This window comes from Bos indicus x Bos taurus, chromosome 11 (genome assembly GCF_003369695.1).
Source record: "Bos indicus x Bos taurus breed Angus x Brahman F1 hybrid chromosome 11, Bos_hybrid_MaternalHap_v2.0, whole genome shotgun sequence".
NCBI classification, from domain to species: domain Eukaryota; kingdom Metazoa; phylum Chordata; class Mammalia; order Artiodactyla; family Bovidae; genus Bos; species Bos indicus x Bos taurus.
The window spans coordinates 27,605,813-27,632,123 of record NC_040086.1 but is presented as its reverse complement, the minus strand read 5'-3'; the positions used below and the strand labels follow the sequence as shown (position 1 = coordinate 27,632,123).

Sequence of the window (26,311 nt, the reverse complement as noted above, 5' to 3'; positions counted from 1 at the left end):
AATTATTTAAGCGTCCTGATCTGTGCTTAGTACTGAACTGTTTATTGGACCCATGCTATCTAGTAACTAAAGCATATAAAATTTACTACATTTTGTATTGATTTAATATTAATGTTAATCTAAAATCTTTGGGTGCAGCGTGTCACATCTGTTTTGTATTCCTCTGTTTAAAAGAAGTGGCAGTATGGTATTTGGAGGAATATTTATTATCTGAGTGTTTTTCTTTGCAACAGTTTCCCTCAGTCTTTTGAGAATTATAACTTCCAAGAGACAGTGAATCACCCAGAAAATTCTCAGGTACCCAATTGCTAAAGCCCACAGTTAATTGGAATTTTTATTTACCGTTTAAGTTCCCTTTGCTCAAATAGTGGTAATTTTGGAGGCTTCTGGCAATGACAGAATATAAATTTGTGGTAAGATTTTTTAAAATACTCTTTTCTCTTAATAATTGGTCCTGCCTGCACTTCATGGATACTCTGGGTTTTTTTCTTTTTTGGAAAAGAACTTTGTTAGGCTGAGTGTTCATTTGTGTTTGAAACTAAATTTTCCATAGCTGGTGGCTGAATATTCTTATCCTCAGTTACATAAAGGGGTTGGCTTTGTGCTTTGTATGTAATATGTACCTCTTACTATATCTTGATGAGAGTTTGATGAGGAACAAGATGAGCAGCCTCACTTTCCAATTGAAGAGTGTTCATTTTCCCTGTTAGGAAATTTGGAATAATAGATCTTGTTTGCAAAAAATATATAAATCTTCTTGTTGCCCCAAGTAATCCTCTCAAGTCTCAGAGGCTTATAATCATCAAAGTTCAATTAGGAGTTCTGCAAAGAACTCTTTGGAGTAGCAAACTAACTGTTTCACATTTTACTTATCATTGTTGAGTGGTTACAGTGGAGCAATATGTTAGAAGTTATCTGCTCAACTTGTCTCATAATTGAAGTAACTACTGAAGAGCAAGAAAGGGAGAGGTTCCTAAGAGTAGATCAAAAATTAAGCACCACCAACCATGTTTCTACTTTTGAATCTTGACACCTAGATAGTCACATGGTAGAGAACCAAAGGTATTGTAAACACTTAAAGTAGATGATTTTTAATATATTATATCATAAAGAAAGCCCATCATTTTAAAATGTTAGATAAACTGTACAAATGCCAACCTCTGTACAACTGTCATCTGTAACAGAGTGCTGCCAGTGTGGTTTGTAAAGTATATGGAGCCAGAGAAGAAAGAAAGAGGTTGTATGATGGTTGGATTAAAGAAACAAGAAATGATTTAAAATCTGCCTAAAGTGATAATGTTTCAAGTTTACTGAAAGGATGACTTGAAACCCTCCTGAAAAGAAGTAGGGTGTCTGATCTTCCTTTTCACATTGTTGTTGTTAATTATAACCAAGTAATAATAATGGTGAAGGCTTCCCAGGTGGCTCAACGGTAAAGAATCTGCCTACCAAGCAGGAGACGTAAGTTCGATCCCTGGGTCAGTATGATCCTCTGTAAAAGGAAATGGCAACCAACTCCAGTATCTTGCATGGGAAATCCCATGGATGGAGGAGCATGGTGAGCTACAATCCATGGAGCCACGAGTCAGACATGACTTAGCGACTAAACAACAACAACAGGGCAGCATTTATGGAAATAGTTTTTGTGTGTATCCACATATGCACGTATCCACATACATGTCTGTGCTTTCCAAGATGCTTTAGAATGATTAATTCAGACAAGAGTCATAAATGGATTATAAGCACCAGAGAAGCTAAGTATTCTGAAAATTTTGTTGGCCTCATGGAGGAGTATCCATTGTGTTCATTTATAAACTCTCTCTTATTACTACTGACAGAAAACAACTGAATGAATTCATTATGGATTTAAGCCTGTGTATTTCCTATGTGAAGAAACAAACATTGCTTAATCACTTATATTAATGAATAATCAAATAGTATAGATACCATTGAAATTTAAAGAGAGTGCTTTGCCCTTCAGTTCTCTTATAATACCTATTCTCACTCATTTTTTTTTTTTTTTTTGGGCAGGCAGAAAGTTTGGCAAATAATATTCCCCTTTTCTTTCTTCTCAGTATCGTCAGTGAAGCAGGAGCATCGATCTACAGTGTCAGCCCTGAAGCTAACAAAGAGATGCCAGAACTGGACCCTAATTTGAGAAGTGCAGGTAAGAAACTGTGGACCATCAAAAAGCGTGTGATTTTAGTATTTTGGACTTAAATTTGGAGCAAGCAAAATATTTAAATATCTAAGGAATTTTAGAAGCTGTATTACGGGCATATTAGAAAGAAAGTATTTGATTGGAATAATACTGTGCATTATGGAAAAGAGGCGGAAGAAAACTGCTTTTAAGGAACACTGCACAGTATTCTAGAGTATGGTGAAAAATTAGCCCAAAACATTATTAGTAAAATTAAATGCTGCAGAGTTAGTAGTACAGTAAAACACTCTCAGCTCTCATTATTATTATGAAATATTACTATTAACAGCTTTTTGTTGGAGAAAAGTAATATGTTAACATAAAAATATTTAAAGTGCAAATGCATAAACAGTTACAGACTTTGAGTCTGTTGCAAAATATTTGCTGAATGATCAGTTTCTCTTGTCTTGCTAATATGAATTGCCATTAGTGTATTGTTTCAATCAGCCTGATTTGATTTTAGTTGTATAAAATTGCTCTGATTTCTGTGTTGTGGAATAGTTTAAATCTTGTGTATGAAGGAATTAAGATATTTTGAGACATCTAATTAAAGTAATTGGAATCACAAGCAAAATATAGATCTGGTCAGAGCATTTTTCTGTGTAATAGGTGGATATTTAGACTGCTTTGTTAGAAAGGACTTGTGTGTGTGTGTTTACTGATTTATTATTAATCAAAGTATCATTTATTTACAGTATTATATTTGTTAGGTGTACAGCATTGTGATTCAGTATTTTTACAGATTATACTTCATTAAAAGTTCTTAAAAGATAATGGCTGTAATTCCCATTGCTGTACAATATATCTTTGTTCTTTATTTTATATTTAGTAGTTTGTGTATCTTAACTCCCCAGTTTTAGGAAATGCCAAATTAGGGGAAATAGACTTCTTGTTTAATTTTTTCCCCTTAAAGATTCTCATCAAATTTCATTGACTGTTCTTGAAATATATACCTGGAGATAGGTATTTGAAAATTTTTGCATTAATCTAAAGTTAAAGACTTCTTTTATAATCCAAAAGAACTTGTAGTTTCCTTTCAGTTGTTCATTCTATGATACAGTCACCTGTCTATAATGATCTCCTCTTCAAACTCAGATCCCAGCTCAAATTCTTCAGTGAAATTTTTCCCTGTCACACCAACTCAATGGGGTCTCTGCCTCCTTGACATGTTCTATTTTGATACTTGCCTTATATAAATAGTAATAAAATATTAAGAGGAGGAATACCTAGGGTAATTATAGTGGGAGCTACTAACACTGATCTTTTTTAAGCACTTAATATATGTGAAACATTGTGGTAAATACATTACCAGGATTATTTTATTTAATCCTCACAATTGCCCTGAGTCATTTATTACTCCCCCTTTACAAATGAGGAGACCAAGGCTTAAAGAGGCCACATAGCCAAGTAAGTGTGTACATAATATTTTGTGTATTAACTTCTAAAATAAAGGAATACTTTACAAAAAAATAAAATTCAGAGCCTCCCTCCCAAGTTGAGACTGAAAGATAGTCATCTAACAGGGTATTTGATAAAAATGTTACATAGGTGGTGGCAGTCCCTCAAACTTCCCCTTTGCTGCTATTTCCTTTCCACTACTGGCCTGTGTGGATACATAACTGCACAGTATTATTAGGGAACAAAATTATAATGCTCTAATAAGACTATTAAAATAGCAAATAATAAAAAAGGGAATTGGTATATAGTCCTCTCTGATTTCAAAACCTAGCTGTGTCTTCAGTTTGTGATTCACTGCAGATGTGCCTTCTTTCTTTGTCTTAGCTTGTTTCCACATTGGCAACAACTTTGATCCATATCAACTCAAAATACTACCTAGACATTTTGAGTCTTCATGGTGTCTGGTCCTGGAATCAAATGTTGAAACTGCGAGTCTCTACTCTTGACTTTCTAGGGCCCCACTTCCTTTTCAATTCCTGTTTTCTGACTGGGAGTCTTTCTCTTTCCTAGTGATTGATGCTGGGGATGACTTTACACTTCATTTGAGACCTACCTATGGGTGTGGGTTTTACCTTTCAACCCTCCATAAGTTTACTGTATCAAATATAAGAGAACCTCACCATTCTTACAAGTGTTAAACATATGTAAGAAAATTACCTTTATCTTACTATGTCTTTTTGACCAGTTTATCAGCTTATTGAAAACAGAAGTTATCCTTATATATGCTTACATTCCCCTCATAATAAATTTATTATACGGACAGGATTTAAATTGGATGAGTAGAATGGTAGATAGTTGGTATTAAAATGTTTATTTTGGATTTCTGATTTAAAATGAAGTTTAAATATCATTCACTCTCTTCTGAAATCTCATTAAAATGACAACAACTTGATAGAATGGAGGCATAAACTACTAGGACAAGGAGAATAGGGAAGAGAAAATAGCAACAATAGTTTTGAAGCTGGAAATCAGCTGAGATTCAGCCAGCTTGAGAAATTGGAATACTGAGACAGCATTGTTGAAAACAGAACTAACCTGAAATAGATCACAGAAACCGTGAGGACTTAGGGACTACACCAAGCACTGTTAGAAGTATCTCGGGAGGGCTGAGAATGGGTCTAAAATAAGAAGATGGATTAAAAGTCTCTTTAAAAAACAATGAGATCAAGTTAAACATAGAATACCATATAACCCAGCAATCCCATTTCCAGGTATATACTCAAAAAATTGAGAGCAGGTACTCAGCAAATACGTGTACACAAATGCTCATAGCAGCACTATTTACAATACCCAAAAACTGGCACTGGTCCAGTAGCTGAATCTTCATCAGCAGGTGAATAGACAAAATGTGGTTTGTCCATATGATGAAGTAATATTTTCAGTCATAAGAAGGAATGAAGTAACGATACATGCTATGACATGGATGAACCTTGAAAACATGCTAAGCAAAAGAATCTGAGCACAAATGGTCACATATTGTATGATTTTATATATATATATGAAATGTCCAGAATAGGCAAATCTGCAGACACAGAGAGCTGGATGGTGGTTGCCAAGGACTGGGAAGAGGGGACAGTGAAGAGGGGCTGCTTAATGTGTTCGGGGTTTCCTGTGGGGGTGATGAAAATATTTTGGAACTTGATAGAGGTGGTGGTTTGCACAATATTGTAAGTGTACTAAATACCAATGAAAGTTACACCCTAAAATGGTTAAGTTTGTGTTATGTGCAATTCACATCAGTTAAAAAAAAATGAATTAGACCTAGTCCACAAAGCTGAGTAACTCTCCTTCGACGTTTGCAGAAGACTGGAAAATTGCTCTCTAGTGAGGGTTAAATAGGTTTCTGCACCAGAAGACATGGGTTATACACAAGAGTGGGAATACCTATTTAAAAAAATGGATTAAATAATTATTAACTTGATGTTGTAGATACCTTCAGTTCAGTTCAGTTTAGTTGCTCAGTCGTGTCCAACTCTTTGCGACCCTGTGGACTGCAGCACGCCAGGCCTCCTTGTCCATCACCAACTCCTGGAGTTTGCCCAAACTCATGTCCATTAAGTCAGTGATGCCATCCAACCATCTCATCCTCTGTCGTCCCCTTCTCCTCCTGCCTTCAATCTTTCCCAGCATCAGGGTCTTTTCAGATGAGTCAGCTCTTCACCTCAGGAGGCCAAAGTATTGGAGTTTCAGCTTCAACATCAGTCCTTCCAATGACTACTCAGGACTGATCTCCTTTAGGATAGACTGGTTGGATCTCCTTGCAGTCCAAGGGACTCTCAATAATCTTCTCCAACACCACAGTTCAAAAGCATCAATTCTTCAGCACTCAGCTTTCTTTACAGTCCAACTCTCACATCCATACATGACTATTGGAAAAACCATAGCCTTGACTAGACGGATCTTTGTCGTCAAAGTAATGTCTCTGCTTTTTAATATGCTGTCTAGGTTGGTCATAACTTTCCTTCCAAGGAGTAAGTGTCTTTTAATTTCATGGCTGCAATCACCATCTGTAGTGATTTTGGAGCCCCCAAAAATAAAGTCAGCTGCTGTTACCACTGTTTCACCATCTATTTGCCATGAGGTGATGGGGCTGAATGCCATGATCTTAGTTTTCTGAATGTTGAGCTTTAAGATACCTTAGAGAGAACTAAAACCTCCATGCAGGAAATTAGGGGATTCAACCAACACAAGAGGAAATACATATAGAAACCGAGATCAGAGATTTCACAGAGAAATGGCCAAATTACCTTGTAGTGAAGCCCACAACTGACAAACCTCACCTTTGAGCAAAGCACTTACAGTCAGGTTTTTAGTACCCTGCCTCTGATGGAAAGTTGTTGTTCACTTAACATGTAAGGAAAATTTATACTGTTAAAGACAGATGCCAAAATATGAGGCAGGGGGTGGAGTGTATGCACTACATGGAAGAAGTAGAGACTATGTAGAAAGAAGAAAAATAAAGAAAAAGCTTGATATCCTTAGAGAAAAGATACTTCACTCATTTAAGGGTATATTTACATAAAATAATTTCACCCTTTTTAGGTATACCATCTATGAATTTTTAAAAGCTTATGCTAGTCAGGTCACCACAAGTGCTGCAATCAAGATACAGATTATTTATATTAGGTCAACAGATTTGTCAGCTCCTTATTGAAAAATGTAATTACTGATTAGAGGATCAAGATGTGCTTTAAGAGCATTGCAGTTACATTTTAATCAGCTTTTTACAGTGAAAAAATTCTAATTTGGAGTTCTTGAATGAAATAAAAGACAGCATGGGGATTAACCTGTCTTCCTCTGTTGCTGTCTGATGGCAAGGAGAAGTACAAAAATGAAGTGAGTTTTGAACTTGAAAAATTTCCACTTTATAGTCTCAGATAACAGAATAAAGAAAATTTTAAAGACAGCACAGTTTAGTACAGTCTTCTAAGCAATACATTTATTTGCTCTGGAAGCTTTAAGATTCTAGGTGTTTCATGGATCTAAAGACCAAAACCAATATACTTCCTTTTATCCTTTGCATATAAGACAGCTTATAAATGAGGGGAGAATGCTGCTTTCAGGGGTACTGCACATGGCTGTAGCTCTGGTTGCTTACCTTTTAGGATGCTAATCTTCACTCAGTCTGGGATCCCTTCCACAGGTTATGCATGTTTTATTTTTCTTACATGCAATACACACACACATGCACACAGAGACAGTGAATGGATTCTCCTTCATGATATTTCTTATTGGTTGTTGATGGCATATGATGGAGCATCAGTTTTTGTGTGGGTGTCTTGAAACCAGCCAACTGATTGAAATCTTACTAGTTGTGATATTTTTTTCAGTTGACTTAGTTGGGTTTTCTAAGAAGACAGTCATCATCTGCAAATAATAATAAGTAATCTAATTTCTGTCTTTTCAGTAATCGTGTCTTCTTTCTGTTCCAATTGTGTTAACTAGAATTTCCTGAACAATGGTGAATAGTAACTATGATACAGAGAAGCGTTGGCATCATATGTGGGAAAAAATAGATAATATTTGCCATACATTTGGACATTCTGCATTTAAAAAACATGTAACAACTTCATTGAGATACAGCTTACATAGCACACAATTAACCCTTTAAAGTTTATGTCATCATTTTTTAGTATAGTCAGTTGTGTAACTATTGCCGGTATCCGATTTTAGAGCGTTTTCATTGCCTCAAATAGAAACCCCATACCAATTAGCAGTTTGTACCCCTTCCTCTCTTTTTCCCAGTCTCTGGAAAACACTGACCTTCTTTCTGTCTGTACAGATTTGTCTATTCTGGATATGTCATAGAAATGGAGTCATTACAACGTGAGGTCTTTTGTGACCAACTGGCTTCTTTCACTTAGTATAGTGTTTTCAAAGTTTACCCATGCTGTAGCGTATTATCAGTACCCCATTCCTTTTTATTGCCAAATAATGTACCACCATACTGGTGTATACCATGTTTTTTTCATCCATTTATCAGTTGTTGAATATTTGGGTTGTTTTCACCTTTTTGACTACTATGAGTAATGCTGCTATGAGCATCCATGTACAAGATTTTATTTGGACAGATATTTTCATTTCTTTTGAGTATGTACCTAGAAGTAAAAACTCGGGGACATAGGGTGACTCTGTGTTCAACATGTTCCAGAAGTCTTTTTTACTCCTTTTACTATACTTTCCTCACCATTCCTCCTCTGCCTCTGCCACCATTTCCTCCTTTTCCTTTCTAACTCAAAATGAGTGTGCCGCAAGGTTGGGGCCATGACTCTTACTCTGTTTTCATTTTCTGAATCAGCAATCTACTAGACTCCTTTTGCCTGAACTACTTCTCTGTCTCTAACTTGCAGAAATCTGTAGTTAGCCTGATCATTAAATGAGTACTGTTTGCTGCATAACGTTTCTCTTGGTTATCCTGCCAGCAGAAAAACAGCTCCATCTTCTCTTCAAAGCTTGAGCATACTACTTTTCAAATTCTACTTTAAATAGTATTCATCTGTGTTTCTCCTCCTGCCTCTGTCTCTTCCATATTTGGTTTTTATACTTCACAGAACGAACAGCATCTGAAAGTGAAATGCCAATCCTAGAAATATTAGATCTTTGTCAAGGGTTGTTTACTGGGTACACTGTAACTCCAGAAGCCCTTGGGACTTATTGTAGAATTAATGGCGTCTAGAAACCATCATTTTCAATCCATCGTTGCTAATATTTAGCAATATTTGGATGAACAAATGATACACTGGCAGTGAACTGTTGGAAGGGAATCCAGTAGAAAACAGTTGAAAATCCTTTTATGTATCTCAGAAATGTTAAAATATGGGATCTACTCACACTTACCAATTACATACAATGCTGTAACCACTTTCTGAGTTTTAGGTTTTCATAATGTGGGTTCTCCTGAAGGTGTAGATTTGAAAGATTTATGTATTATTGATATACTTTTATTGAACTTCTAATATTGCCTTCCTATGCAGCATATGTTCTGATGCCTGTTCCCTTAGCTTGGTTTACTGTTGTTTCTTTAATCTGAAAGTATTTTGCAATGTATGTATATGTTTGAAAATCATTCTTATTGTATTATATATATAAAGGCTAGAATAAAGAAATAATACAATTATCCCTTGGTAGCCTTAGGAGATTGGTTTCAGAAACCCCTCTCAGGTACCAAAACACAAGAATGCTCTTGTCCTTTATATAAAATAGTGTAATATTTACATATAAGCTGTGCACATCCTCCCGTATACTTTAAAACATCTCTAGATTACTTGTAATACCTAATACAATGTAAATGTTATGTAAACAGTTGTAAGTCCAATGTAAATAGTTGCTAATGCGGAAAATTCAAGTTTTACTTTTTGGAACTTTCTGGAATTTTTTTTCAAACATTTTTGATCCATAGCAAAATCTGTGAATGTGAAACTTACAGATGTGGAGGGCTCACTTTTTTGTTTTTAGAGAATACCAGGTATGTCTCTGGTGGCATGTGTTTCAATGGGTAACTATAAATGTGGTTATTAGAAGAAACCACTTATACTTCCATGCTTGCACTAATTAACTTTATGTGAAATTTGATAAGATAGGTGTATATGAAGTCCTTGGAATTCCCATCTCTTCTGTGGGAGAAATAGGCAGATTATAAGATACCAACTTATTGCTCTCTAAGCTTGTTTTGCAAGTTGCCGTTGTCACTATCTCTTAGCAATACTAGTAAAAGATGTGAAAAAGACTTGAATGACTGTGCAGTGAACTTGATGTTTACAATGGATCTTATCTCTGATGAGAGGTGGCACACATCAGGAGAATCTGATAGTCACTTCTAAGAGGTGACTTCTTTTATCAGTCCTTCAACAATTTAACACAAAAACAGCCATGGAATTTCCTTTAACGACCTTAATGTTTTCACTTAATGAATTTATATTTTATCCAACCTTCTATATGAGTAGGTGACATTGACTAACTTTCATGTGTTTAGAAAATGAATCCTGTTCATATGTAAACACTCAATGCATCTATACTACTTGGGGGAAAAAAAGAGTTGCCTTAATTATCCTTAAGATTCATATTGATGAAGAATTGATGCTTTTGAACTGTGGTGTTAGAGAAGACTCTTGAGACTTCCTTGGACTGGAAAGAGATCAAACCAGTCCATCCTAAAGGAAATCACTCCTGAATATTCATTGGAAGGACTGATGCTGAAGCTGAAACTCCAATACTTTGGCCATCTGATGTAAAGAGCTGACTCATTTGAAAAGACCCTGATGCTGGGAAAGATTGAAGGCCGGAGGAGAAGGGGACGACAGAGGATGAGAGATGGTTGGATGGCATCACCGACACAATGGACATGAGTTTGAGCAAGCTCTGGGAGTTGGTGATGGACAGGGAAACCTTGTGTGCTGCAGTCCATGGGGTTGCAAAGAGTCAGACACAACTGAGCAGCTGAACTGAACTAAAGATTCATATTAAATTTCTTTTTTCCAACTAAATTTGTCTTATAAGCTAAATTAGTTATGAGATTTTGTTTTAAAAAAGGTAATAATAAATGATGACTAAGTAAAAATCATGACACAAGTAAAGCAATATTTGAAGTTAACTCTCAAGTCTCTTAAAAATGCGATGTGATGGTCAGGAAAGGGATGTAATTAGGACTGTGCATGTGTTAGGAGCAAGCAGTTAGCATGCAGATCACTTCCCAGACTAATCTTGCAGTCATATTCAAGGCGATACAAGTATATTCACTAGCCAGCTAACTTGATCTCTGATTGCAGTAAGATATGATTCTGTCATTAGTCATCATTATCAAGATGTAGTCTTAATAAGCATATTTAATGCAAAGATGTGGATCATGTTTATAGTAATGCAGGGTTATTTAGAAATAAAACAATATCTACTTGTTCTTTAAATTGTGAGGTGTCCTTGCATACTGTATTTAACAAATGAACAGGTAATTGTGTAAATACAGCAACTGTTTTACTTGTTTTTCAAATATATAACCCTTTCAATGCATTTGAGCTTAGCAATGCCTAGGAGTTTTGGTGACGTAATCAATCCTGAAGTTTTGCATTCACTTTTTGTATGGGGTGGGGGGGAGACTGAAACTTGGTTAAACTGTTGGTCTTTTGGGGGGAAGAATAAAGAGGGATAACTGCTGGTATTATAAGAAACTAAAACAGTAATTATCTGGATACTGCTTTTCACATTAAGCCATACTTGTTTTCTGATTCTGTTTTTTCAGTTTCCATAGCAAGGCGTGTACAAGATCCATTAGCTGAGCTAGTGAAAATTGAGCCAAAGCACATCGGAGTTGGAATGTATCAGGTAAAGCAATGTGGGCCATTTAATTTATGAAATCCATCAATAAAGAGAGCAGTACTAAAAACAAAAAAAAAAGAGAGCAGTACTCAAACCTTGGTATAGTAATTGTCAGTGGGAATAAGTTCCCATTTTCAACGGTTGTACAGTTTGCAGAACGATAGTTAGGTATTATAAATTACTAAGGAAGGAGTGAGTTTTTTATACTGGTATTTATGATTTTGATCAAGACTCAGAATTGGTTATAATCAGTTTAGACACTATTAAAATGTTAGATGCAAGTCTGAAGAGCCTCTCCTTTTAACGTTTTTATAAAAGTGGAGGGGATGTGGATAAAGCGGAGTATGTTGGTTCTTTTGGTAAACCCATATGAACTATTGATCTTTATTGATCTTTCCAGAAGAAGCCTTTGGTACTTACTGTTATTTTTTTTTCCTGTTTCATTCCTATTAGATTATTATAGTTTGTTTTTGTCATTTCCCAGTATGAGCTAAAAGCTTTCATTTTTGTTACTGTGTAGTAGTAGCAATAATAGTAGTAATAGTGCTTATTGTTGTTGCTATTGTATTTTCAGTTCTTGAGTTTGTATTCCTTAGGCAATTGAGGGTGACAGTAAATCTGGGTAAAATGAATCCATATTGGTTTAAGTGGTCTCCAGAAACCTCAAGTTGAATTATTTTCTCTCTGGTGAAAGTTCTACTTAGGCCTGAAGGAGAATATTACCCTCTGTACAATTTTCATGAAATTTGAGTGATAGGTACTGTATTTTCTCTAAGGAAATACTAGATTACATCATAGGATCTGTGACCACTAGAAATGGAAGAGAGAGACCTTTGAGATCATCCAACCCTACCCTCCTCATTTGACAGGAAAAGAAGCCATGTCCAAGAGTAGTTAGGATTTTTACCCAGGCTCACACTATCAAAGCCTGGACTAACCTGTCATATATGGGACTTAACTGGAGTTTTCCCATTTTATAGTAAGTTAAACCAAGAGGCATCCAAAGCTTTAACTGGACTTGTTCATTCAACAAGGATGGTTCCTAAAGGGACGATCTAGTTACAGATAGATAAAATACCTAGTATCTAAAGAGTATACCTATTATAGCAGTTTTATAATACAGGCATCATAGTTAAGAGAAGTTATATTAATTTAAGGTGAAGTTATGGAATACCTCAACAAGATGGTGGAACAAAGGAAAGGGGAACTTATATAACCCAGGAGGCTAATAACCTGTTGGCATCAGGTCTTTAAGTAAATAGCAGGGACCTTGTCTCCAGATTTGGATTCAGAGTAGTGTTTAATGTGGAAAAACTGTGGAATTGATTCCAACAGCAATGAGAAGTAATGGAAGAGTTTTAAGCAGAGGAATGACATGATTTGATTTGTATTTTTGAACGTTGACTAACTATTCTAGGTGAAAGGTAATGGTGGCTGGGACAAAGTTAATGGCACTCAGTAGAAATGGAAAAAAATAAAATGTATTTTGTAGGGACTATTTGGTGATGTGAGTGAAAAGGAGTTGTGAAGAATTTGTTGCAAGGGTCATGAGGATACCTGAGCAGATTTGGTGAGGATAAGATGAGTAATCCAGTTTTGGACATGTTAAATTTGAGGTGCCTGTAAGAAATACAAGAAAAGGTATCAGCTCAGAGTTGGATATACGAGTCTGAGATTTAGAGATATAGCCATGTTAACACTAGAGTACCCTTGAGCAAACAATGACACTGAGAAAGTGATCAAGATAGTAGGCTGAGCTCATGCTATTCTTTAACTACATTTCCACCACCGCTGGCATGTTCCAAATTCCATAAGAGGACAGAAAAAGTGTACATATGTGTCTGTACTTATATAAATACTCACTTATGTTAATCAACAGATAATAGTCTGGGAAAACAAGAAAGGGTCCCACCAGTGGATCGAAATTATAAGAATTCTTAAAAGATGTTAAGCCTGATGAGTCACATCCACAGAAAAATAAAGCATGGTGGAGCCACACCCCCAAAATATATAGATGAGTAGTGTTCACTAACCGGAGTCATATTCAAAGAGTGGAGAGGTCTGCAGGATTAGGTAAGGAGGTACATATAGAATGGCTAGGCCTGTATAATACAGAGGCCAGAGAGGCTTGGTGATCCCTCAGGTAGCCTTTGGTTGTCAAAAAGCTCAAGGAGTTTCTTCCTGGAAGACAAACTTGTAACATGTACATGACACCTGGCATCATATCCCACATTTTTTACTTGAGGCTCATGGTAGTGAACAGAACCATTATACAGAGACAGACACAGAGAGTCTCTGAAATGACCTTGTTGCCAAGAGTCACTAAATGTTTGAGGAAAACATATGATAGAAAAACGAGGCTCCAACCTTAAGAAATAAACAATACTCAAAGAAACAATGAACAGGCAACAGACTCTGAAATAAGTCAGATTAACATTCATGGTAACATAGGAAAGGTTATTACATTTCTAAAACAAACATGGAATAGAATGAAATTAAGCCAATCTAAGAATTTTAAAATCTAATTGTTAAGATTTAAAAAAAGAAAAAACAACACATAGGTGAAATAGAGTGGACACAGCTAGAAGCAAATTAATGAAGTAGAAGATTGAGTTAGATTCTTTAGGGTGTAGTCTTAAAAAGGTAGGAAGCATGAACAAAAGGTCGTACAATATAGAGTGCCTTCTTAAGTTTCTGTGCTTAGTTGGTTCAGTCATGTCCGACTCTCTGCTACCCTGTGGGACCATGGCCTGTCAGGCTCCTCTGTCCATGGGATTCTCCAGGCAAGAATACTGGAGTGGTTTGCCATTTCCTTTTCCATCTAAAGCTTCTACATGCATCTAATAGAACTTCAGATAAACGAGAGTGGAGGGGAGTTATGATCCCAGAAATAATAGGATGAAATTTCTCCAAACTGAAGATAGACAAGTCTTCTAAAAAGGCCTGCTGCTACTGCTGCTAAGTCACTTCAGTTGTGCCAGACTCTGTGTGACCCCATAGACAGCAGCCCACCAGGCTCCCCCGTCCCTGGGATTCTCCAGGCAAGAACACTGGAGTGGGTTGCCATTTCCTTCTCCAGTGCATGAAAGTGAAAAGTGAAAGTGAAGTCGCTCAGTTGTGTCTGACTCTTAGCGACCCCATGGACTGCAGCTTACCAGTCTCCTCCGTCCATGGGATTTTCCAAGCAAGAGTACTGGAGTGGGGTGCCATTGCCTTCTCTAAAAAGGCCTACTGAATACTAAATAAAAGAGTGACAAACGACCTACACTCAGATGCCTTCCTGTGAACTTTCAGAATGCTAGTAATAAGGAGGAACTGACTTAAGACCTTCCAGAGAGCAAAAACAGTTTACCTACAAAGGGAAAAATCAGGTAGATATTAGCTCTATTATTGATTAAAACAAGTAATAGAAGATAGAAATGCAGTAGTTTTGAAGTTGAGAAAAAATTTATGTTGAACCTGTAATTCTGTATGCAGGCAAACCAGCAATTCAGTGTGAGAGGAAAATAAAATAAAAATAGTTTTGGATCTGTAATAATTCAGCTTCTCTGATTGTTACAGACCTTCTTTGAAAGAATTATTTATGCTAGCTCTCCTGCCTAATGTGGGAGGGTGGGTGTGGGATTGGAGGTCCAAAAAGTGGGAGGTCATGTCTTGAGGAAGTGGTATCAAAGTAAGGAAACAGCAGAGAGCTTTACAATACACAAATGTCCAGTAAAGTGTATTTGTATTGTTAAGTCATAGTTTTTTAACTATAAGGTTCATCCTTAAATTAGTCAGGAGCAGATCAACTAAATACGGGAGAGTAGAAGAAAAGAGATAGAATATTAGGACTCTTTTTCAGGAAAAAGATTCAAATATAGATTAACTCTTTAATTTTTTTAGAGAAACATAATCTGAAATATATGAGTAATAACCACAAATAGGACACTTAATATAAATCATGAGAGTAAAAAAATAAATCAAGTTTAACATTCCAACCAAAGGTAGAGGAAAGAAAATAAGAACGTATAGTAAATAAATAAAATATATGATGACAGAAATAAGTGTACTAATAGGTAAAAGTGAAAGCATTAAATTTGCCTATGAATAGGATCTCAGACTTTTACAAATAAAATATAGCACCGAGATGTGTGTGTCCGAGTCTTGCGACCCCATGGACTGTAGACCATCAGGCTATGGGATTTCCCAGGCAAGAATGGAGTGGGTTGCCACTTCCTTCTCCAGGGGATCATCCCAACCCAGAAATCAAACCTGATCTCTTACATTGCAAGCAGTCTCCTTCATTACAGGCAGATTCTTTACCAACTGAGCCACCAGGGAAGCCTCTATGTGCAAGAGGTACTTCTTTTTTTTTTAATATAAATTTATTTATTTTAATTGGAGGCTAATTACAGTATTGTATTGGTTTTGCCATACATCAACATGAATCCGCCACGGGTGTACACGTGTTCAAGAAAAAAGCAACCTTGATATTTCAAATTTGGAGAAAAATATTCCACATAAATGAAAAGTCAGCAACATCAACATGTGAGATGAAATAGAATTTAAGGCAAAATGCATTTAAGATTAAAGGTCAAGGTCAAAAAGGGTTATTTAATATTAATTGTGGAACAGTATCCCAAGAAAATATAATTGCTCTGAGCATTATAGAATGCTAACAGCATAGCTTCAGAAAAATATGCAGTATTAAACACTTCTGAAAATTAGAACAAGAGACAAGTTCACTTTTTTGGTGGGGGCTTTAACAGACCACAGTATAGTGACATATATTTTAAAAACAACTCTACTGAGATATAATCATATACCATACATAAATTCATCCACTTAAAGTGTACATGTCAAAGATGCTTCATATATTCACAGGGTTGTGAAACTGTTAGCACTGTCTAATTTTTGAACATTTTCATCACCCTGAAAGAAACCATTAGCAGTCACTCTCCAGCACCCCCTCCTTCCCCAGTCCTGCTGCTGCTGCTGCTAAGTCACTTCAGTCGTGTCCGACTCTGTGCGACCCCGTAGACGGCAGCCCACCAGGCTCCCCCATCCCTGGGATTCTCCAGGCAAGAACACTGGAGTGGGTTGCCATTTCCTTCTCCAACGCATGAAAGGGAAAAGTGAAAGTGAAGTTGCTCAGTCGTGTCCAACTTAGCGACCCCATGGACTGCAGCCTACCAGGCTCCTCCATCCATGAGGTTTTCCAGGCAAGAGTACTGGAGTGGGGTGCCATTGCCTTTTCCGTCCCCAGCCCTGGGCCACTACTAATTTATTTTCTGTTTCTATTGCTTTGTCTATTCTGGATATGTCATACAAATTTAATTATACAGTGTGTGGTCTTTTGTGACTGACTTCTTTCTTTTCACATAATATTTTCAAGATTCATCCATGCTATAGCATGTATCAGAACTTCATTCTTTTTGTGGGTGATAGTACCTCATTGTATGTATATATACCGCATTTCGTTTAAACATTTATCAGATCATGGAAATTTGGGTTAATTCCACTTTGGGGCTCTTATGAATAATGCTATTATGAACATTTGTGTACAAGTTTCTATTTTATTTTTATTTTAATTCTAAATAGGTATTGGTTAGCAGGCAGCAAGAAATTACTGTTAGATATTCAGTTCTTAGGTGAGATAGCATTGTTTAGTGGATCCATCCAAATCTAGTCTACTGGCTTTGTATCTAGAGAGATATGAACTTACAGTAAAACTGTGTACAAATTTTTAAGATGTGTATTTTCATTTCTCTTGAATATATACTTAGAGTGGATTTTCTGTGTTACAGTTTAAAGCCAAATGATGAAAAAAAAAAAAAGCCAAATGATGAAGTAGGGAAGTTATTGGCCACAAATATATATGTACATATGGTAACTACATATTTTATTATTAGAATTTGGTGTTTTCTTATAATTTGTATACATTTATTTATTGGTTCCTATAAAACATTGACAAAATTTTATGGAGACTTTACATACCATTTATATGGATGAAATATATATAAATTTTCTCTATCAGAAAAACCCAAATTAGACAAAGAGATATTTATTTCAACCTAATAATTGAGTAAAGTAGTAATAAAGTGATAAATATCTGTGCAAATAAAAAAGATACAGTAAAATGAACATTCATAAACACTGCAGGTGTTATATAAATTGTTATTTCTAGTAAATAGTTAATACCTATCATGATCCATTTTAAAAATACACATTGCTTTGACCTGGTATTTCTTTCTTTTGGAGTCTCTTCTAATGTAATAATAAAAACTGTTTCTAAGATTCACATACAAGTTTGCCGTTACAACCAATGTCGGAAGCAACTACAATAGGAAAAGAGTTAAATGAGTTATGGCACATCTCCCAGTTGAAGTATTATACAGCCATTAAAAATTCAGGCTTTCCAGGCAGACTTAATGCCATGAGAAATTGCTCCTAACATATCTTTAAATTGCAAAAAAGTTGTTGATACAGAATAAAACCAATTTGTGTTTTAGAATTAGAGATGTGCATTTACACTTAAGGAAAAAAGTAACTGGCTGTTGACTGATATTTATATCTTTGTTGGTGTGATTAGGGATTTTTCTCTCTTTTTTTTTTTCTTACCTTTTTTCGAACTTTCTGTAGTGATTATATATTAGGAAAAATGTGTTGTAAAATAAATATTTCCATTTCCCAGTCAATGGACCACTTAATTTTAAGCCTTGATAAAATAGACTTCCAGTACAACCAAAATGGGACTGGATTTCTTTTTAGCTGGGATCTATAAGTGCTTTTAGTGTAAATTTAATACTTGTATTTATTCTGATTTAAATTATGAGTAGCTGGACAAACATTGTCGATTTTAGAAATGAAAGCTATTCAAAGAAAGAATGTTAAATAGTTATATGAAATAATAGAAGCTGTAATATTATTATTTCAATAGAAACTAAAATACTTTTGGTTTAATAACAGCTAAAATGCTCAAGGCAGCACTCCAATCCTTGTCTTAGAAAATGGGGAGAGCTGATTTCAAAAACACATGCCTGTCATTATTTCTGGAGAGAGAGGCAGCCAGTGTGGTCGAATGACAACATATCCCTAACTGACCCCTGAAGACTTTGCTGGAAAGTGGCTTGGTGTTACTCCCAAGAAAACACTCCAGGGTGAGAGCAGGATGATGCTGGGTTGGCTCTGTTTGAGTTCTGTGGGACATGGGGAATGATGGTTTAGTTTGGCCTTGTCATATCAAGAGAGCAGACCTTGAATATGTCGGATTTACTTGCTATTTATTTCTTCCTTGGATCATGTTTTAGATACTTTCATGCTCATTAACACCTGTATTTGTTCATGAGCATTCACAGTAAAGTAGGAAAGACAGGGCAGTCCCCTTTTTCTCCTTTGTGCCTCTCTGTTAGATCATTTGATGTTATTAGAGAGTGAAATGGTTTTCCAAAATGAGTTTCTGAAATCCTTAGTGGATTTTCTCTATCCAGGCCATCTTTATTCCTCATTATTATGTATAATGAGGAGTCATTGTAAAAGAAAAATCATCTTCCCAGCTGAAATTTTTCATGGTTAAACCTCAAAGGTGGGAATTTGTACTTTACTTCCCCACCCCTTCTATAGGATCAGTTCTGGAGAGAAACAAAACAAGACCCCAAAAAACCCACTCTTCGGTTGTGGCATTACTCTGTTAAAAAATTATTTTATAGTTAATATTGTAAGGATTATGAAATGTTTTACTGTACGTATGTAAAAGGTAGTAAGGATTCTCACCTGTCCTGTATTATTTGTCCAAATCATTTTAAACATTTTAATCCATTAATGATGTGTTACTTTAACATGGTATATAGAAAAAAGTCTGTCCCATGCATATCCACTTAGATGACTTGACCTGGATTTTTGCCTTCTATGCAATATTAAATCAATATTTTGAAATCAATAAAACACAAAGGTTAAAGAAACATAAGAGGAAATTATTCTACAAATTAGGCATTATTCACATAAATGAGTTTCTTGCCAAATGTTTTCACAATCCTGTCCCTCAACTTTAGATCCCAGGATACTAGCTCTGCTTGAATCTCTGATTTACCATGTATTCATACATGAAATTCAAATTTAGTCTTGGAATTCAGGTATTTCATTTACTTTTTACCATAACAGAGCTGTTTCTATAATTGAACAAAAACAAGTAATTAATTGACCTTCTCTGGGAGTATGAATTTATATATTAGAATTTTCTAGTTATTCCTAAACTTAAAGTTTTAAAATTTCTTTTCTGGGTGTGTTTTTTTCACTTCTGGAAGAATTGTCCTTCCTATGTTGAAATATTAACTATAGTTTTCTTAGATTGTTGGAAATCACTGCCGATGTAATAAGCCAGGTACATATACACACACCCTAGTAAAACACCATTACTTATCTTTAAAAGAAATGTGAGGTGTTAGTGTGATTTGAGAAACCTGTTACAAATAGTGCCTTGAATTATTAACAATGAAATATCTAATTTCCTTTATCTTTTGTTTACTTACATTTTGTCTGTCATTGACCTTGGACAGTGAAACTAGATCAATTTCAGTTTCTACTTTAAGTTCACTTTCTGATTTCATATATTAGCACAAAAGTCACTGTTAGGATTTCTAAAACTTTAAAGTATTTTCACAGCGTTTAAAACTAGGTTTATCATGAATGACTGAAAAAAAATTACACGTGAGACACTAAAGGTTACCACAGAGAAAAAGATTTTTAAGTTCTGTTGGAAAGTGAAGTAACTCTGTCGTGTCCGACTCTTTGCGACCCCATGGATTGTAGCCTACCAGGCTCTTCCCCAGGCAAGAATACTGGAGTGGGTTGCCATTTCCTTCTCCAGGGGATCTTCCCAGCTCAGGGATCGAACCCTCATCTGCATTGCAGGCAGACGCTTTAACCTCTGAGCCACCAGGGAATCCCTTGTGGCTATTGTATTAGAATATATACAGATATATATATAGAATACTAGAGTTAGTATTTCAACATAGGAAGGATAATTCTTCCAGAAGTGAAAAAAACACACCCAGAAAAGACATTTTAAAACTTTAGGAATAACTAGAAAATTCTAATATATAAATTCATACTCCCAGAGAAGGTCAATTAATTACTTGTTTTTGTTCAATTATAGAAAGTTCTATTGTATTAGAATATAAAATATCTCTGAATCAGAAAATATTACATAGAAAGTCACAGACAGGGAGAAGGTATTTGCATCACTTAAAATCTATAAAGAGCCCATAATTTATAAAGATCTCCTACAATTAAGAGAAAAAAAGTTTAACAGTTCAACAGAAAAATAGGCAAGGGACATAAACAGGTAATTGACACAAGCAGAGACACACACGTAAAATAAAGATAGGAAGAAAATTATTACTCTAGTAGTTAGGGAAATGCAAACTACTAGTCAACATGGTTTTCAATGTGAAACCTCTCTGGTTTTCAAAAATTAATCTGACAGTTTAAATGTTTTCAACAATGTGGAGCGTTGGGAATTTTACACTTTATTTGTAGAAGTATAAACTGATAACCTCTTTGGAGAGCAACTGGAAGCTAGTAAAGTGGGAGATGGGGCTTCTCTTCAGCTTAACAGTTTTGTTGCTAGATATCCATAGCCTTGAAAAATTATCTTAAATGTGCACAAGAAGACATTTGCAAGAAACTCACTGAAGCACTATTTATAATACTAAAAAATTTGGAAACTTTTTGTTATGTCCTTCTTCAGAAAAACAGAAAAATAAACTGTAGCATACTCAGATGGTACAGTCCATGGGGTCTCTAAGAGTCGGACACGACTGAGCGACTTCACTTTCACTTTTCACTTTCATGCATTGGAGAAGGAAACGGCAACCGACTCCAGTATTCTTGCCTGGAGAATCCCAGGGATGGGGGAGCCTGGTGGGCTGCCATCTATAGTGTCACAGAGAGTTGAACACGACTGAAGCGACTTAGCAGCAGCAGAATATTATATAGGAGCAAAGATGACCCAGTTAGAGCTACCCACATTAATTTGGATAAACCTTATAAAATACATTAAGAGAGAAGGCAGTTGCAGAATACGTCTAGTAGTTTATGATCAATATAGAAATGTTTAATATCAAAAACAATACTACATACTGTTTGTGAATACCAATATATACAGTAAGAACGTTGAAATAGGCACTGGAATCCCAGGTAGTAGTTACCGTGAGTGGGGCATGAGATGGGAGGGGATTGAGAACTGGGAGAGGCGCACCAGGAGTTTCTACTCTGTTTATATCGTGTTTCTTAAGTTGTTTGGTGGGCTCATGGTGTCCCTTATAATATACTCTACAACCTTTTGTTAAATAAGTCAAATTTTATAAAAAGATGCAGGAAAGCTGGGTCAAATGATAAAGGTGTTTTATCTCAGCAACTTTGGCTTTCAGTTGGTTTTAATTTCTGCCTTATACATTTGTGTGTGTGTGTGTATTTTACAGTGAGGATTTATATAATCAGAAAAATACAGCTGTTTTAATTTCCCAGTGAAAATGAGAAAATACTTTCCTATTAGGCTACATTTCTCTTCATACTATTCTTTCAAATTTTTATCTTCAAGACTCTTGATTTTGCACCAAATCAAATACTCTTTTAATGCAGAGTTTTAACACTGTCTTTGATTTTTTTTTTTCACTTTGCAAATACTGGATTCTTCTCTGAATTTTAAGAATTAAATATTGTTTTGTTCCATTATTTGAAATGATCATTTGAGACATGGCCTAGGACAAACCTGTAGACTGTTATAATTTCTAGTGTTTATTTACAGGGCAGAGTTGGGTAGAACAGATGTTTAAGGAGTTATAGTATAATGTGTTGTAATAATGTTACATAATATGACTAGCATTCATCCTGTACTATTTTCTTTTCACCACTACCCCTCTCACCAACACGCTCCTAAATTACCTAAATTAGAAACCTTAAGATTAGGCAGGGGAGCTTTTAAAAATCCCAGCCTTTAGGCCATGTCCCCAGAGATTTTAGTTTAATTGGTCTGGGGTGAGCCCTAGACATCAACAAACTTTTTAAAATTCCACAGGTGATTCTAATGTACAGGCCGGATTGAGAACCATTGGTTCTTAAAGTACAGCCCCTGGATCAGCAGTATCAATATCATCTAAGAACTTGTTAGAAATGCATATTCTTGTAACCTCCTCCCAGACATATAGGATCACAAAATCAATGGGTAGGGCACTGGAATTTGTGTTTTAATGGTTAAGCTTTGAGAACCACTGATCTCTAATGCTTCTCAAGCTTGAATATACAGTTAAAAAAAAAAAAAAACCTTCATGAGGTCTCATTAAAATGCAGATTCTGATTCAGTTGGCCTAAGGTGGAGCATGAGATTCTGTGTTTGTGCAAATCTCCCAGGTGATATCAGTGCTGTTTGAGAATTACAATTTGAGTAACACGAGGCCCTACTAAAAGTCTCTTGGGCCCTAACCCTGATTGGTTGAATCAGAATCTGACTTTAACAAGATTTCCAGGTGTTTTGAATGCACGTTACAGTATTTGTAATGTAGAAGGAAAATCAGGACATGCGTATCTAAGGGAGATGAGCATTTGAGAAGCAAAAATTCATACTGTAAAACACTGAAAAGAATAAAGGTAGGTTAAGAGTTGAAAATATGTTTTCACATTTTGTTTTTTAAAAATGTTGATGGTGACCATAACAAGAATAATTTCACTGGAGTGGTGGAGGCAGAAATCAGAAGTAGACAGGACTGAATGAAAGGTGAGCACTTCGAAACAGGTGTATACAGTTCTTTAAAGAAAAGAGTTTTCAAAGGAGGTTGAAATTTAAATGTGTTTAAATGTTATAGGAAGAAGGTAGAAGTAGAGAAGTAGAAGATGTCAGAGAGAAAGGAAGCTCAGTGCCTGAGATGACACCCACAGCTTAAACTAAGAAATAGACTAAGAAAGGAAATTGACAGAGTTCAGAAGAGAGAACCTCCTGGGATGGTGGGTGTCTGGGAAGAAGTGAAGAGAGCAGAACAGGGAGAGCTTGCCCCTGCCTAGAGACTAGTTTTATTTTCTCTGTGAAGTAGGAGCCTCCTGTTTTATACCCCTCACCCTTGCCCCAAAAAAGAACTTTAAGTTTTCTGAAATCACAGTATTCTTTTGTTTACCATCTCTCCTCTAGTGGAATGTAAACTCTCATGGTGTTTCCACCTCTATCCACGGCTCCCAGGACCTAGTACCTAGATATGCAATAAGTATTTGCTGAATGGATGAACAAATGGTAGATTATCAGTATAGTTGCTTATTTATTGTATTTAACTTGTTGTGAACATAGCTTGAATTTTTATAGCCTCTCACTTAAAATTTTTGTGTGGTAAACCAAAAATACTGGTTACAAGTATTTTAATGAATCTCTTTTTCGGAAAAGTGTTTGAGAATTTAGGAGCAGAAAGCATTAGAATAGCCATGTGGTTAGAGTGAGAATGACTGTGGAAAGTCAAGGATTGCTGAGAATGAAAGAACCAGAGTTTCTTCATAGCGTGTATCTCTTCATTCCTTTCTCCCCCTTGACAACACAGGCCATCCCTTTTTCTATAAAAATAATACTTCAATCAGAGGGCATACTTACATAGGAATGTTCTTTGTGGTTAAATTAGTACAACAGTATTTCTGAGGATCTTTGATTAATACAGTATAATATCTTTATGAAAAAAAATTTGTTGTCATGAAATTCATTGGAATAGACTTTCTTTTAAAGTGAAATTATCTATTAAAATGTAAGCTTACGGAATTCTGTAAAATTTCATCTTTATTTTCCACAAAGGTCTAAGGAAGTTTTTAGTATACTGGTTAGACCTGACATTGGTTATGTGTGGATGGATAGTCTACAGACAAAGAATAGTGGAATACGAGTGTTGCAAAAAAGTGTTTACTTCCGGCATTCGTGTACATATTACTATCTATTTTGCTGAATAATTATAGCAATTGGGAGGAGAAATAAAATGTGTAAATATTAGAGTCAGTTCTGAGAATTTAAAAACTATGTTCTGAGTATCTGATATTGTTCAAGAATGTTGATCAACTCATTCCTCTAATATGTGTGTTGAGGGTAGATATTGATCATGGGCTTTAAGAATTGCACTGGTAAATTAATTACTAGTAAGGTTATATTTTAAATTCAAGGGAAGGCTTCATCATCACAGTGATAATATGCATTAAATGCATGATCCTATAGAAAGGGCTGTGAGTTTGATAGAATTTAGATCAGAAATGAACTGCCTGCAAAGTGGTTGTAATGCAGTACAGAGACAGGAAAACTGGCCTTGTTAAATTATGGTATGAGTTCACTCACGGCAGGCACATTTGTCCACCAAATCTTTTATGCTGTGGACAGTTGTGTTACAGTGCCTTTCTTCTGGTGACTGTGGAAAGGCATTCTAAGGGGAAACATCTGTATTCAGGAAAAAAGATGTTGGTGAGAAGTTTTTTCCCCCCTGGGTTATTCTCCATAATTTTAAATATTACAGAAAAGAAAAATTAATTTGCCTGTATATATATAAAAATAAAGATTGTTTCTCACTTACATAGAAGGAAATACATGTGTTGTTTTTCTTTTTGAACAAGTAACTTTAGAAGTTATCTTAGGTTTGAAGTGAGATAGTAAGTAGGCTAGTTGAGTTTCCCAGGTGGCTCAGTGATAAAGAATCTGTCTGCCAGTGCAGGAGACCTGGGTTCAATCCCTGGGTTGGGAAGATCCCCTGGAGAAGAAAATGGCAACCCACTCCAGTATTCTTGCTGGAAAGGACAGAAGGTATGCTATACAGTCCACTAGCCTACCGTGTCCATGGAGTCACAAAGAGCTGGACATAACTGACCATGCAAACAGTAGGCTAGTTGGCTGCCTTCTTTGTGCACTGTTAAGTCTGGTGATACATTTTCTTTAATAATCTAGATCAGGCTATCCAAGCTGTTTATTATACAGTATTATTTAAAAAGATGTATTTTCTTTTCAAATATCTAATTGAAAGGGAGAATTTTCTCCTGCTGTATACAAGGCTTTTGTTTCCTTATTTATTTGAAATAAATGGGGTCAGAGAGTATGAGTGTAGTTAAGTTTTGTTGGAGGGGGGTGCTTGCAAAGACTTTTTGAGGCATGATGTGCAAGTGAGTGTTTTTAAATCTCAGAGGTGTGATTATGTCATAACAGCCATAACCTCTGGGCTTGCTTTATTACTTTTATTAAAACAAATCTGTATGGGGGTGCTATGTATATTTTGGTGATGAAGGAAATGAGGTGGTTAATTTATTATGTGAACAGCACTTTCAACTAACCACAGCGTGATTCACTGAGAGAGTGGTGGAAAAGCCTAGCTCTGTAGAAATGACTGCTTTTTGATTTGTGGACCTTAACTTTCAACAGCAGAGCATGAAGTTTATCTACAAAATGGCTCACTCCCCCCCACCCCCACTAATGTTTTTGCCCAATTTTAAACTGGAAGATTTTTCCTTTATTTTGGGTATTTACTGAAAAGTTAAGGGCAGGGGGTAGGAGGGAGAAGGGGCTATGTGTTAGGGCATTAGGGAAGAGGGTAACATCTCTATGGTTTCCAGGTAGCCCACACGTAGTTCAGAGGAGAACTCCATAGAGTAAATCAGTCTGCTAAACCCTCCAACAATGAGGATGACTGTCTGGTACCAGATGCGAGTTAAGGAAAAGTGAGGCACCTGTTCTTTCCTTTTGTTGGGCGCATTTATAAACAGATCCTATAGTGGAAAAGAAAATTAATCTCAGGTGAAATAGTGTCTGACAAACGTTTATTTGGAAATAGGAGTGGATTGTGGGAGAAGGGGAGAATGTCTTGC

General features: G+C 35.8%; 1 protein-coding gene across 3 annotated transcripts in view; it reads left to right on the top strand.

Moving 5' to 3' along the window:
- Positions 1 to 26,311, top strand: part of SRBD1 (S1 RNA binding domain 1) — a 244,569-nt gene that overhangs the window by 143,245 nt on the left and 75,013 nt on the right. For all 3 annotated transcript variants that reach the window (XM_027555165.1, XM_027555166.1, XM_027555167.1), the window contains 2 exons: positions 2,076 to 2,167; positions 11,391 to 11,473. In XM_027555165.1, coding sequence (XP_027410966.1) covers positions 2,076 to 2,167; positions 11,391 to 11,473 — 175 coding nt within the window. The remainder of the gene's footprint in view (positions 1 to 2,075; positions 2,168 to 11,390; positions 11,474 to 26,311) is intronic.